General features: G+C 38.3%; 1 protein-coding gene across 2 annotated transcripts in view; it reads left to right on the top strand.

The window, feature by feature from the left end:
* The window catches only part of DENND5B (DENN domain containing 5B), a 221890-nt gene that overhangs the window by 141135 nt on the left and 64627 nt on the right, over window positions 1-16128 (top strand). For both annotated transcript variants that reach the window (XM_055573205.1, XM_055573197.1), the window contains 3 exons: window positions 3658-4194; window positions 7028-7259; window positions 12248-12398. In XM_055573205.1, coding sequence (XP_055429180.1) covers window positions 3658-4194; window positions 7028-7259; window positions 12248-12398 — 920 coding nt within the window. The remainder of the gene's footprint in view (window positions 1-3657; window positions 4195-7027; window positions 7260-12247; window positions 12399-16128) is intronic.

Raw genomic sequence — 16128 nt, 5'->3', positions numbered from 1 at the left:
GAAATAACCTGAATCAGCTGTGAAAATAGTAGTGCTTCTGTATAGAAAGTATACACGTGTGCATTACTGACTTAGAAGAAAAGGCTAATGGCATATCACTTTGCTCTGCTGTTGTTTTACAATGAGATGAAATAATCCACACACATAATTTGGAGGAGGAAGTGGTTATAAAAATAATCATTGTTTAAGAGTGGCTAGTAATATTCCCCTTTCCCTAAAACTGCAAAATAAAATAATAGCTAAAAATAGTGAGAGGGTTTCTTAGAATAGTTGTGAAAATAAGTTTACAAAATGATTATTTTAAGAAGATATGACTTTAGTTGTTAGCTAACTAATGTAACTACATAGGCTTATAATTAACTATGCACTCACTAGCCCCGTGATTCCAAAATGATAGGCACAGGTAGCTGTTTCTTACATTGTTTTTGGTGGGGTACAGGAAAGTGATGGTGCAAGGATGTAGCACTAAGAATTAGTTGTATAGACTGGTACCTCACTTTCTACCATCTTTACAATGAATGGTAGACAAAAAGCAAGAGAAAAGCTGAAATAGCATTGCTTTTGCTATTTTCTTTTTGTTAATATCTTGCTTTTGCTACTTTCTTGTTGTCTTGTTTTGTTGTCATATCTTGCCCTAAAATTCTATGAAACTGTTAAATTTTCCTCTCTGATATACACTTATGCCAGCTTAACTTCAGCCATTGAGAAAGCCGAACTCTTAGCAAACATGGAGAGAGCTGCCCTGGCCTCACGTTTTTGGATACTTTATCCTATTGGCTCCATTTTTAAGGTTCCATAAAATGACAATCTCCTTGAGCCTTATTCATTCATTCAGCAAACAGTTGTCTCATACACTACTAGTGTGTGATATCCTGGGAGACATCTAGAGGAAAAAAGTCACCTTTAAGAGGTGTTCTGTTTTCCAAAATAAGACATTTACAAATATCAATAGCAGAGGCTAAAAAAAATAAGAGGAATGAAAGATCAAAGAATGTATACAAAGGAAATCAAAATGCCTTTAGGATTGGGACAGACTTCCTGGGAAAAGAGATCATTAAGCTTCAATCCTTTGTCCCCTTACTTTTGAGGGAATGTTCATTGTTTTTAATTGGTAGTAATTACATATCATGAAGGCTTCTGGCAGGTTGATTAGTAAAGTTATAGAAGTATTTAGTCCTAAAACAACATTGGATTGAGATGTTGAGTATATTTTTCATTCTTGAGTTTTTAAATTTTTTTTTAGATTCAATGGTATTAAAAATGAGAAACTGACTTACAAGAATACCCTATTGTATGCAGTTCTTTTCTGTTGTAGAAAAAGGGCTTTTTGGTTTGTCTTCAATAAATTTTTATAACACAAGTTTACACTCCCTATCTCTTCTTTGTAATAAAACCCCAATTTGGACCCTTTCAAGCCTGCATAGGAGGGTGAGAGAGAATCGCAGGAATATGGAGAGAAGCCAGTAACTGCAGTGCAGGAACACCCACCTTGCCGTACATTTTTGGCTCAGTAGTGATTACTAGTGGAGAAGGAAATGGCAACCCACTCCAGTGTTCTTACCTGGAGAATCCCAGGGACGGGGGAGCCTGGTGGGCTGCCGTCTATGGGGTCGCACAGAGTCGGACATGACTGAAGCAACTTAGCAGCAGCAGCAGCAGTAATTACATGAGCATGACAGCTTTAAAATTTCCCCAAATGTATCATTTTTCTCTTTTTATGGCAGAAGGAGAGGGGTTGAAAAGGATAGCAGGAAGGCGTTAATGATGGAGACAGTACAAAATCTAAGTGATGAGAGGTTGCAGGTTAACATTTAGATTAGCAAGTTAGTGAATTTTTTTCTTCCATTTTTAAAGATATTGAATCATCCATTTGAATTATGGTGACCTAGTTTCTCCCTTTAAGCCTTACAATACATCCTACTTTCTAGAGACTGTAGAAACATATATCAAGATGTGGATTTAAATAAAGCTGTAAGTAGCACTACTGTCTTCAGTAAGATATGACTTCAGCTCTTACTTTATTTTGAGAAAACTATTAACATTGGAAATGAAGCATAATGGAAAAGAAAAGAATCCCTTAAGCCACCAGGCTGTTTGAAGATGCATATCTGGAACAGGTGTCAGGAAATCATGTCCGTTCTTGGGCCTCAGTTTCTTCATCTACAGACTTAAAAGATTGGATTCAAAGGTTGTCTTAGGCTTTAAGAGTCACTGTTGATTCTCTGGTTTTGGATAGTAGAAAATCTTGAGCTTTTGTTGATCTTAATGTGGAACTCTGCTGTACTTCTTGCTTATCAATACTAACACGAAGAACAGGGATCAAAAGAGAATAACAGAGACCCAATTGTTTGCTCTCCTTTTTTGATCTTGGTGGTGGTAGTTTAGTCGCTAAGTTGTGTCTGACTCTTGCGACCCCATGGACTGTAGCCTGCCAGGCTTCTCTGTCCATAGGAGTCTCCAGGTAAGAATACTGCAGTGGGTTGCCATTTCCTTCTCCAGAGGATCTTCCCAACCCAGGGATTGAACCTGGGTCTCCTGCATTGCAGGCAGATTCTTTACTGACTTAGCTACGAAGGATGTTAGCATTCAAGATCAGAAGATAGTGTGAATTCTGTCTTTGTTGACCTTAGGGGCATTGTTGGGGGGCAGGTAGAGGGAAGTATGAGCTGAGACTTCCTATTCTGTTTACTGACTTCACCTTATGCATACTATACAGTCAGGATCAGTTTTATGTGATGGGCTACCTTGCCCTCCTCCTACCCCCCTATTTTCCTTTACTCTGACAATCTTGTTCTGACTAAGAGGGTATGAACAATAAAGGTAAAATGCTGTTTTTGCATATATTGTCATCAGGTACCTGAGGGATAATCCAAATTTTATGCAGGTACTTAACCCCTTGAATTTTATCTACTTGAAAGATATTTAAAAGTCTCTTAATTCAAAATCTTGAGTATAAGCAAACTTAAAAAAAAAAAAGCCATTTTCTCTTATTTCAACCTTTTCCTTGACTCAAAAATATTCAAGTCAAGACTGAATTACTCAAGGGTCACTTACCTTTGTCTAGGCACTAACCCCACCCCTCTCTGTCTCCTGCTCTTTGTCCTGGCTTCTGAAATGGTCTTGCTGTATAAGAGGTTGAAGCTAATTTTGGATAAAGTGAAAATTTGTGGATTTTCTGTGAACTGTAATGCTCTTTGCCAGTTTCTTTCCATTTTGGAATACTATAGCTGCTAAGTTTTAGCAATTATTAATTCTAAATTATAAATGGTGTTAGAGCAATGGAATGGCATAGAAAGTTCAAGCTCAGTGAGCATTTTACCCTGTACCTCCTATTTGTAAGGTACTATGAATCTGTGCACTTTTACCTGTTTAAGGAATACTTAGATGCCATATATTGCAGAGTCGTATCCTCATCAGTTATAATAGACTGATGAGACCTGGAGGAAATGATTTATATATATATGTTAAAGATATATATTCCTTTGCATAGGGGAAAATGCTGGCAACAGGGATTTATTTTTAAAGAATAAAAATTTCTTAACTCTGAGAAGGTTAGCATAAAAGGCTGTGGAAACCTGTGGTTTTGTTAATAATAGCTGGCAAGAATATTTTAGAACATAATATTCCAAACCTTTGTATTTCTTTTTTCTCTTTCAGGCTAACTTGTGTTTTGTAGATATTGACAACCATTTTATTGAGTTGCCTGAAGAATTTCCACAGTTCCCCAATAAAGTGGATTTTATCCAGGAACTCTCTGAAGTTCTTCTTCAGTTTGGGATCCCTCCTGAGGGCAGTCTACATTGCAGTGAGAGTGCCACCAAGCTCAAGAATCTGGTTCTGAAAGACTTGGTCAATGACAAGAAGAATGGCAACGTCTCTGCAAATAGCATCAGCATGTATGAGTTACTGAAGGGCAACGAAACCATAGCTCGTCTCCAGGCTCTGGCCAAGCGGACTGGTGTGACTGTGGAAAAAATGGACCTATCTGCCTCTCTCAGTGAAAAAGAAAAAGACTTAAAACTGCAGTGTGAAGAGGCAGAACTAAGGGACTACCAGCTCAATGTTCAGCTCCGAGAGGTCTTTGCCAACCGCTTTACACAGATGTTTGCAGATTATGAAGCGTTTGTGATTCAGACTGCCCAGGACCTGGAATCCTGGCTGACCAACCGGGAACAGATGCAAAACTTTGATAAAGTAAAAACAACCAGAGTTTCCCTTTTTGTGGTTCTTAATAGGCTATATGTTATTGATTTTGTTAACTTTTTTTAAATACAGATTTTCCCCCCACCCTTCCCCTTAAGAACTTTTTTTAACCACTATTTTATAATAGATAAAATAATTTCACAGGAAAGTAAAGGAACTAGCTCATTAAGCTGCTCACTGAATCATGTATTAAATTGCCTTTAACCTCATTTTTAAATTTTCTATACTTTGAAGATACTTGAAATAGAAACTCTTAAATTTCATTCATTTTCCAAATCTGTTAACACTACCTCACCTTGTAAGAGTTTTATTTACTCATATTTTAGGATCAAGTCTAGTTAAATGAAGCCTATTCCTTTCTAATAAAGCCTTAGATTTTTGTCTTCCTCCCACAGTGAAGTCACAACTTGCCCATATAAAGGTAACAAACAAGTTTATTTTCAGAAGGTAAATTTTTATCTCAGCATCAAAAGAGAAAAAATGAGGTTTTATGAAAAACAATGAGGTTTTATGACTGTTAGACTATGTTCCAAAGTATCAGAAAAGGAAGACAGAAAGTGATACTAGCTTTTGATTGTCCTGCTGAATTGAGGCTTCTTTCTAAGGTCTAGTATGTTCTTCTGCCAGTTTTTCTGGACATATTCACCAGATTTCTTCCCCTCCCCACCATCACTCCCCCTGCCCAGGACAAAAGCACTTAGGGGTGTACATTAACTTTCAGGTCACTAGGATGTAGTTCAGTCCCTTGCCTTTATGGTTGCCAAGGCATGATGTTGCAATTAGAATAAATTATGGCTTTTTGCTAAATGGTATCTTTGTGTCATGGAAGACCTCTAAAAGAAGCTAATATGTTCCAAGAGGCTAATCTACAATCTTGGAGCATCTGCCAAATAAGTATTAACAAAAAATTTCTGTAAAGGTGGGTAGTATAAAAGATTTCTTTCTGACTTCATCAGGTATTTTTTAGATAGTTATATAAACCACATTTAACAGTTAAGTTCTGATGCACTTTATGTTAGAAAAAACTTCTTTAATAAATTAAGAGGCCTTTACCTATCCAAATGTATTCCTGCTGTTAGGTTCCTTTCTCATTAAGCTTAACCATTTCTGCACATTTTTTCCTAGCCAGCTTGGAACTAATCTGTGTATACTCATGATTTATCCTTGGAGCAATTCAAATTCTTATCTAAATCAAGCACTGTTACATTCTTCCTCTTAATCTTTATGTAGCTTCAAACTATAAATGGAATTCTTTTTATATAACCCCTAGAGAAATGAAAGTTTCATGTTGGATTCCAGAAGGCTTGTAATCATCTCATTTTTCAGTAGGAAAATTTACAGAACTATCACATACTAGTCCTGCAAGCCAAGTCTTTGCTGACTTAAAGTGATATAGCCCACAAGGATCTGAATATCAAAAAGCCAGACATTTGGTCCATTTGGGAAAAAAGGCTGTTTGTTCTATGAAAAATAAAGTTGATGTTTATCTCTAAAATACCTTTTTAAGAGGTGAGCTGACTTCTGGAGACTGCTATGAACCGTTCTTTGGCTATTTGGATTTGTGTGACTACATCTAAGCTATGAAGGCACTTAAATTGAATAAGTGGATTTCTGTAAGGAAGTTTTTTAAAGACATCCTAAATATCAGAATTTGTTTCCTAAATAAATATGCTGGGAGAAAGCTATGAGTATTGAGGAGAGTAACAATAGATCAGAACGTATACTTCCACCTTTCCCCTTCTGGCTTTTGCCACATTGCACTCAATCAAAAGAATGAAAAGCAGAGGCATCCCAGTAGCTGAAATAGTAGTCCACTTCCAAATTTTAGCTAGTGCCAAGTTGTGACTAGAATTCCTCTACATGCATGGGCCTGAAGAGCCAAAGGAAAGAAATGAACCCTTTGAATTAGAAGCTGATTACAATTTCCTGAGCCATTCCATGCAAGCAGACAAGCTGGTAACAGGAACATGTGGCTGGTTGTACATGTTTTCAACAGGCTTGGCTTGCTTTGGATGGTTTTCCAGGCAGTGATTTTTTTAGTGGTTAAGGCCCAGACTATTCTGTTAGCACAGGTCTGGATGGAGTTTGATCTTGAATTAGTACTAATCCATCAGTTTCTAACTGTGGGCACCTAGGAAAACATCTACTTGAAGAACAGATGATTTTACTTATAAGCACAAATTCCATATTGTTTTTTTGTTGAAGAGAATTGCTTATGTATACATTAATGCTATTATTGTATCCATTAATCACCTGGCTGCCTATGACTTGGAGGTATTTGGCATAGTCTAGGAATAGAGAGTGGAAAAAATTACAGCTTACTGGGGAAAAGGTGTCAAATTTAATGGCAAGTGAAGAGAATAATTGACGTTCGTGTAGCGACTGATCCTTGGAGAAGGAAATGGCAACCGACTCCAGTGTTCTTACCTGGAGAGTCCCAGGGATGGGGGAGCCTGATGGGCTGCCGTCTATAGGGTCGCACAGGGTCGGACACGACTGAAGTGACTTAGTAGCAGTAGCAGCAGTAGCGACTGATCCACCATCTTTCATTAACAGTGCTCTCTTTTCTGCATGATGGTCATGAGGACCAGAACGTAAATCAGTTTTGAGAGGTAGGAGCAGCGCTAATGACTTAAGTGACCTAAATTCTATGAATTTAGAAGATGGGGGGGAAAGTGAAGTTTTAAGGATTTTTTTAATATCATACATTAGTTTTGCGTGTTACTGAAAAGGAATGACTTTAGCGACAGATAATTTTGGGGTTTATCATGTAGTATTGAGATGATCTCTTTGCACTACTAATTGCCTGATTGTCTCATTACAGGCTTCCTTCCTGTCTGACCAGCCAGAGCCGTACCTGCCATTTCTTTCACGCTTCATTGAAACACAGATGTTTGCCACCTTTATTGATAACAAAATTATGTCTCAATGGGAGGAGAAAGATCCTTTGCTTCGAGTCTTTGACTCTCGGATTGAAAAGATAAGACTGTATAATGTAAGGGCACCCACCTTGAGGACATCTATTTACCAGAAATGCAGCACTTTAAAAGAAGCAGGTACATTTGTCATGCCTTTAAAAACTAACTTAAAATCCACTATCATTTCTTTTTACACATTGTTGACCTCATAAACCACAAAATTAATTTTCAGTTTTAGACTTCCTGGTTAATCCTTCTGGTATATCAAGAGATGCTTTCTGTAGTTTTGTTTTGTTCTGTTTTGTGAGCTAATGTCTGTCCTATTCCCACTTGACATTGCTCTTCCCTCAGAAGACGAAAAACAGCAACAAACTGAATGGATTAGAACTATTAGGTTGCTATAATTTCTGTCTTATTCTCTTTATTACCTTAATGAAAAAATATTAATCTTTGTTTTGCTGCTTATTTTGCTCTTTTTGCTTTTTACCTTTTCTTCTCTTCATCCAAGGAAAATAAGTATTAATTTAACATAGTAAATTTGAGTTGCTACCTAATTTACATAATTAAAACTATTTACTTTAGTGGTACCATTAATTAAAATAGCTTCATCTATTGAAATTAAACCTCTAGATTCTCGTATTCAAATGAGAGCTTCCCAACCCTGATGTTAGTTTTTCTCTCAGAGAATTGTGAGTCTTGGCCAATCTTGTCTGGCAGTTTAATACTATCAGATCAGATCAGATCAGTCGCTCAGTCGTGTCAGACTCTTTGCGACCCCATGAATCACAGCACGCCAGGCCTCCCTGTCCATCACCAGCTCCCGGAGTTCACTCAGACTCACGTCCATCGAGTCAGTGATGCCATCCAGCCATCTCATCCTCTGTCGTCCCCTTCTCCTCCTGCCCCCAATCCCTCCCAGCATCAGGGTCTTTTCCAATGAGTCAACTCTTTGCATGAGATGGCCAAAGTACTGGAGTTTCAGCTTTAGCATCATTCCTTCCAAAGAAATCCCAGGGCTGATCTCCTTCAGAATGGACTGGTTGGATCTCCTTGCAGTCCAAGGGACTCTCAAGAGTCTTCTCCAACACCACAGTTCAAAAGCATCAATTCTTCGGCGCTCAGCCTTCTTCACAGTCCAACTCTCACATCCATACATGACCACAGGAAAAACCATAGCCTTGACTAGACGAACCTTTGTTGGCAAAGTAATAGCTCTGCTTTTCAATATGCTATCTAGGTTGGTCATAACTTTCCTTCCAAGGAGTAAGCGTCTTTTAATTTCATGGCTGCAGTCACCATCTGTAGTGATTTTGGAGCCCAGAAAAAGTCTGACACTGTTTCCACTGTTTCCCCATCTTTCCCATGAAGTGGTGGGACCGGATGCCATGATCTTCGTTTTCTGAAAGTTGAGCTGTAAGCCAACTTTTCTCTCTCCACTTTCACTTTCATCAAGAGGCTTTTGAGTTCCCCTTCACTTTCTGCCATAGGGTGGTGTCATCTGCATATCTGAGGTTATTGATATTTCTCCCGGCAATCTTGATTCCAGCTTGTGTTTCTTCCAGCCCAGCATTTCTCATGATGTACTCTGCATATAAGTTAAATAAGCAGGGTGACAGTATACAACCTTGACGAACTCCTTTTCCTATTTGGAACCAGTCTGTTGTTCCATGTCCAGTTCTAACTGTTGCTTCCTGACCTGCATACAAATTTCTCAAGAGGCAGATCAGGTGGTCTGGTATTCCCATCTCTTTCAGAATTTTCCACAGTTTATTGTGATCCACACAGTCAAAGGCTTTGGCATAGTCAGTTAAATAAATAATCATATTAATAGTGTTTACTGAGTACATACTCCTGCTGTTTTATGTACAGTTTTGCATTTGATCATAATAATGAGGAGGTATAGACACATTTTATTATCTGTTTTATTGCTGCCTTCGTCTTACAGTTGAGAAAACTGAGAGGTGAAGTCACTTCCTTGTGATTGCATAGCTAGTGGTTGGTGAAGCCCTGATTTGAACCCGAGTTTGACTGATTCTGGCACCTGGAGTCTTAACACATTAAGCTGTTCTTTCAATAAATAAACATGTAAAATGTACCAGTCCACATAGTTTTATACTTCTATACCCGATTCCTAACTCTTTCTTAGTTTATTTCTCTGCCAATAAACTGACTTTTATCACTTGAGTGCCCCTTCCTTTTATTTCTTCCCCTTCAAGTGTAAAAGCTGTTTGAGAGCCACCTTCTTTTCTTTTTTTTTTTTTGAGCAAAAAGCAGCAAATGTGGATTTTCTTTGCTCTGCCTCTGTTGCTTGCCTTTCTCTCTTCATTTGAGGTAGAGCAGAATTACAAGAGTGTGGTGATGCTGTAACTAACATGTTTTAAGGAAAGAAGTATGTAAATGATGTCCCTTGTGTAGCCTTCAGAGGTTTCTGATAACTTGAGGAAACATCATTCTGTTGTATCCCACTTACGAGGGTAGATCCTTGGAGCCCTTTAGGAAGTGACATTTGCCTCTCTGTTTCTGAAAGTTGGGGGAGCAGAGTGATCAAAATTGTCTATGCCTGTTCAGAGAGTAGTATGGTTTTCAGTGCTTTAGTAGCCATGTAAATAGTATAATGCCTTCTTGAGCAAATTTTATTCCTCCCTTCCTGACAGAATTTTTAAAATGAAGCTAAGTACTGATTGCTTTATTTGTATGCTTCTAGAAAATTTTTTCAATTAAAATAGATTGTTGGCCTCTCAGAGTTTGGTACTCGTACTGTCATCACAAAAATTATATAATACTCTTAAAAATGTACCATTATAGACTTACCATATTTAAAAGAGATTAAACTAAGTTTAGGAATAGTCTCCCAGGAACTTAATTTATCAAAGACTTTCTTTAAAGGGAAGCAGTTGACTGTGACTATATCTGTCTCTCATGATGGTGCAGTTATTTCTTTTATCAGGTAAAAGATAATACACTTTTATCTTTTAAAAGACTTACCTCACCCTCACTCCCAACAGAAGCTGTAGAGATTGGGATTTTGTTGTTGACATTGAATTTTATTGTGTATCTTTTTTTTTTTGGTCCTTTGTTGTTTTGCTTTTGTTTCTATTTTGCCTCTAACTAAAAAGAATTTTGATTTGCAGGTGAACGCTTTAGGCAGAGGCTATCTGCTGCTGATATTGTGGCACCAGAACCTCATGATTTCTTTGCAGAAAGACCACAAGTTGCTAGTAACGCAGAGTTTTCTTATTCCTTACCAATCACAGAAAATGAGTTTTGGCACAATCCCTTGAAAGTCTAACAACAGGCCTAGGATCTCTCGAAGCAGGCATTTAATAATTTCTGAATGTTCAGTATTCACTGATGGTATAGTCACTGAAATGTAACATTGCATTGTGCTCCCTGTGGCAATCTTATAAACCCAGATAATTAATTGTGAATCGTGATTTTTGTTTCTACAGAGCTTCCTAACTAAAGGAGAATAACTCAATATCAGATGGGTTTTTCTATCATTTTAAATCCAACAGAAAAACTGACGCTACTTTTCTTTTTTTCCTTTTGGGAGGGTAGAAGCACTTTTTGGCAGAGGTGAAATTTTGTAGTAGTTCATGGAACATAAAATTGGCAGGGACTTCAGAGAATTCCGTACCATGAATCTAAGCATTATTTGCCTAAACCTAAATTGTGTTTTATAAATATTAGGAAGCATTAAGAATATATATACTGTTGTGGCAAGTCAGAGGGCATCATTGAAAATTAAATATCACTACGTTAAAGCATGACACCCTTTTGCCCAGTCCAGAACATATGGACTGTATTTTGAGAGAAGTTACAAGTTACACATTAAAATGAATTTTTAAAAAGTTCTGGATAAATTCATATGAGTTATAAAGAAAAATTAGGAAAGCTTAAAGTAGATGTCTCACACTTTGAAGTTTACTGTAGTAATGCCTTCTGTACACATCTCTTAATTCTGCAAACACAAACACTGGCTGGGAGGCATCGATCTCACATAAGATGATCTTAAGTAGGTTCTTTTGACTAGAGTGAAATGTGTCATTCACAGACCTCTTTCCACCCCAAAAGATTTTCTTTAGAATATATATGGAGAAGAACCAGCAATACTCAGTCTGCTGGTATTGAATAGGGCAGAGTAAACTGATTCTATGAAATATTTATAAGAAAATACCTTTTTACTTCTCTCAGCTCCCAAGAGAGAACACACTGCCCACAGTGTGTTCTGTTTATCACACACAGTTACTGCTTGTCCTCCCCAGCAGTAATCTCTAGGCACGGGATGGGAGACCTAACCTTGGTTACAAGTATTATGTTTTCTCTTATAAATGCAATTGATAAAGACATTTAAGATCAGATTTTTTTTTTAACCAGAGAAATAGTTCACTGTTTCTTTCCTGAGCCTTTGAAACATCTCCCAACTTTCAGTGGTTTTAAAATAGAAATATTGAGTAATTTCTATTTTTTAACTCTAGCCTATGTTATTCTTCAAATGGGAGTTTTTTATTCTCTGGACATTTTCTAAATGCCTGCTTATTTTATTTTTCTCTGCATTACTCATTTTGATCTAATGAACACTTTTAAATAACTCCTAATGAGAATGAGACTGTTGTTAAACGTGAAGGTAATAAACTTTACACAGTTGCTTGTTTTTTTACAAGTGGAAAAGCATGAATATTTAATGGATCTTTGCACAAAGAAATAAAGTAACATAGGGCTATAGAGCTTGCTTTTACCTTCCCTAGTTTGTCTTTCAGCTCAAGGAAGATATTTTATTTACCATCATTTTCTTTAATGTTGTACTTAGAACCGTATTTTCATTAAGAATATGAATTTCCCACTCATGGGAAACTGTTTCAGTGCTAAATTATAGATTGTTTTTTAACCCCACTGCCCTACTTTTGCCACATGCAGAAAATAGTATGAAAATTCATTATCTAGTATTTGCTTAAAACTAACCTTTTTATACTTACATTATACTGATTTCTGAAGAGCTTTTGTAAAAATCTATTTCAGACTATCACAAAGATAGAGTTTCTTGTCACTGCATGAGTAGAGGAAGCATTATCTTTTAAGGTTTAGCCAATGAAATGTTTCTAACATGTTATAAATTTAATTTATAGCCCAGTCAATTGAGCAGCGACTGATGAAAATGGATCACACCGCAATCCACCCACATCTACTTGATATGAAAATTGGTCAAGGCAAATATGAGCAAGGATTTTTTCCAAAGTTACAGTCTGATGTCTTGGCAACAGGACCAACTAATAACAAGTAAGCATGTTCTTCATTTGAGTTGTTGACTGAAGGAGTGAATGAAGGCAACAGCGCTCTGCACCTCTTATGGGGACTGCTTAACTATTAACGGAGAAGGCAATGGCACCCCACTCCAATACTCTTGCCTGGAAAATCCCATGGATGGAGGGGCCTGATAGGCTGCAGTCCATGGGGTCGCTATGAGTCGGACACGACTGAGCAACTTCACTTTCACTTTCCACTTTCATGCACTGGAGAAGGAAATGGCAACCCACTCCAGTGTTCTTGCCTGGAGAATCCCAGAGACGGGGAAGCCTGGTGGGCTGCCGTCTATGGGGTTGCACAGAGTCGGACACGACTAAAGTGACTTAGCAGTAACTATTAGCGATTTTATCAATCACTACTTTTTCGAAAACCAAATTAATCCACTTGAAATATGAATTGACAACAAGTATTTGACTTTTAATTCCATCATGTAAGAAAATGCAAAAGTAGAGATTTTTTTCTTGTTGAAGTAATGTGCACTTAGGAATAGTTTTAAATGACTGTTTAAATATAATGCTAATACTGTCTAATGGAATTAGAAAAGTTATGCCTTCACTGTCTGTATTAGTTTCCTAGGACTGCTGTAACAAAGTACTACAAACTTGGTGGCTTAAAATGACAAATTTATTCTTTCATAGTTCTGGAAGCTGTAAGTCCAAAATCAAAATGTTGGCAACGCCATGCTCCTTCCAAGACCTGTAGGAGAGGATCCTTTCTTGTGTTTTCCAACTTCCTGTGGCCCAGGCAGTATTGGCTTATAGTAACAGAACTCAGTCTCCGCCTCTACTTCACATGGCTACTATCCCTCTATGTCTGTGTTCAAATATCTCTCTTCTTATAAGGACACCAGTCATGTTGGTTTAGGGCCCACCCTAATTGCCTCATCTTAACATCTGCAAAGATCTATTTCCAAATAAGATCAAACTCACAGGTGTTGGGATTAAGATTTCAGCATTTATCTTAGGGAGACACAATTCAACCCATGCCACCGTTTTGTACTTTTAAGTATCAGGTGCAGAAATTACAAAACAACCAAAAATAAAGATAAACCCTATCATTCTTTATGGTAGATGATCCCATTCAGAAAATATTTGAATATGGTTAGAATTGAAAACACTTATTTGGGTTTAAGGGAATTCTTGATTTTAGATGAATGCCTGTATCTCAATCCTGTCAGATTCTTTGCAACCACGCAGACTGTAGCCCATTTTCATATGGTTCATGGGGTTCTCAAGGCAAGAATACTGAAGTGGTTTGCCATTCCCTTCTCCAGTGGACCGCATTTTGTCAGAACTCTCCACCATGACCCATCCATCTTGGGTGGCCCTATACAGCCTGGCTCATAGTTTCATCGAGTTAGACATAGTTTCATTGAGTTAGACAAGGCTGTGATCAGATTTGTTAGTTTTCTGTGATTATGATTTTCACCCTGTCTGCCCTCTGATGGAGAAGGATAAGAGGCTTCTGGAAGCTTCCTGATGGGAGAGACTGACTGAGAGGGAACTGGGTCTTGTTCTGATGGGTGGGGCCATGCTCAGTTCAGTTCAGTTACTCAGTCGAGTCCAACTCTTTGCAACCCCATGAATTGCAGCACGCCAGGCCTCCCTGTCCATAACCAACTCCCGGAGTTCATTCAAACTCATGTCCATCAAGTCAGTGATGCATCCAGCCATCTCATCCTCTGTCGTCCCCTTCTCCTCCTGCCCCCAATCCCTCCTAGCATCAGGGTCTTTTCCATTGAGTCATCTCTTCCCATGAGGTGGCCAAAGTATTGGAGTTTCAGCTTTAGCATCAGTCCTTCCAATGAACACCCAGGACTGATCTCCTTTAGGATAGATGGGTTGGATCTCCTTGCAGTCCAAGGGACTCTGAAGAGTCTCCTCTAAGACCACAGTTCAAAAGCATCAATTCTTCGGCGCTCAGCTTTCTTCACAGTCCAACTCTTAGATCCATACATGACTACTGGAAAAACCATAGCCTTGACTAGACGGACCTTTGTTGGCAAAGTAATATCTCTGCTTTTCAATATACTATCTAGGTTGGTCATAACTTTCCTTCCAAGGAGTAAGCGTCTTTTAATTTCATGACTGCAGTCACCAACTGCAGTGATTTTGGAGCCCAAAAAAATAAAAGTCTGACACTGCTTCCCCTGTTTCCCCATCTATTTCCCGTGAAGTGATGGGACAAGATGCCATGATCTTCGTTTTCTGAATGTTGAGCTTTAAGCCAACTTTTTCACTCTCCTCTTTCACTTTCATCAAGAGGCTTTTTAGTTCCTCTTCACTTTCTGCCATAAGGGTGGTGTCATCTGCGTATCTGAGGTTGTTGATATTTCTCCCGGCAATCTTGATTCCAGCTTGTGCTTCTTCCAGCCCAGCGTTTCTCATGATGTTCTCTGCATAGAAGTTAAATAAGCAGAGTGGTAATATACAGCCTTGACGTACTCCTTTTCCTATTTGGAACCAGTCTGTTGTTCCATGTCCAGTTCTAACTGTTGCTTCCTGACCTGCATATAGGTTTCTCAAGAGGCAGGTCAGGTGGTCTGGTATTCCCATCTCTTTCAGAATTTTCCACAGTTTATTGTGATCCACACAGTCAAAGGATTTGGCATAGTCAATAAAGTAGAAATATATGCTTTTATGGAACTCCCTTGCTTTTTTGATGATGCAGCAGATGTTGGCAATTTGATCTCTGGTTCCTCTGTCTTTTCTAAAACCAGCTTGAACATCTGGAAGTTCACGGTTCATGTATTGCTGAAGCCTGGCTTGGAGAATTTTGAGCATTACTTTACTAGCATGTGAGATGAGTGCAATTGTGCAGTAGTTTGAGCATTCTTTGGCATTGCCTTTCTTTGGGATTGGAAGGGAAACTGACCTTTTCTAATACTGTGGCCACTGCTGAGTTTTCCAAATTTGCTGCCATGTTGAGTGCCACACTTTCACAGCATCATCTTTCAGGATTTGAAATAGGTCAACTGGAATCCCATCACCTCCACTAGCTTTGTTCATAGTGATGCTTTCTAAGGCCCACTTGACTTCACATTCTAGGATGTCTGGATCTAGGTCAGTGATCACACCATCGTGATTACCTGGGTCGTGAAGCTTTTTTTTTGTATAGTTCTTCTGTGTATTCTTGCCACCTCTTCTAAATATCTTCTGCTTCTGTTAGGTCCATACCATTTCTGTCCTTTATCGAACCCATCTTTGCATGAAATGTTCCCTTGGTATCTCTAATTTTCTTAAAGAGATCTCTAATCTTTCCCACTCTATTGTTTTCCTCTATTTCTTTGCACTGATCGCTGAGGAAGGCTTTCTTATCTCTCCTTGGAACTCTGCATTCAAATGGGAATATCTTTCCTTTTCTCCTTTGCTTTTCTCTTCTCTTCTTTTCACATCTATTTGTAAGGCCTCCTCATACAGCCATTTTGCTTTTTTGCATTTCTTTTCCATGGCGATGGTCCTGATCCCGTCTCCTGTACAGTGTCACGAACCTCCGTCCATAGTTCATCAGGCACTCTATGTATCAGATCTAGGCCCTTAAATCTATTTCTCACTTCCACTGTATAATCATAAGGGATTTGATTTAGGTCATACCTGAATGGTCTAGTGGGTTTCCCTACTTTCTTCAATTTAAGTCTGAATTTGGCAATAAGGAGTTCATGATCTGAGCCACAGTCAGCTCCCGGTCTTGTTTTTGCCGAGTG

This window comes from Bubalus kerabau, chromosome 1 (assembly GCF_029407905.1).
Source record: "Bubalus kerabau isolate K-KA32 ecotype Philippines breed swamp buffalo chromosome 1, PCC_UOA_SB_1v2, whole genome shotgun sequence".
In the NCBI taxonomy this organism is placed as follows: domain Eukaryota; kingdom Metazoa; phylum Chordata; class Mammalia; order Artiodactyla; family Bovidae; genus Bubalus; species Bubalus kerabau.
This window is presented reverse-complemented; position numbering and strand designations above follow the sequence as displayed.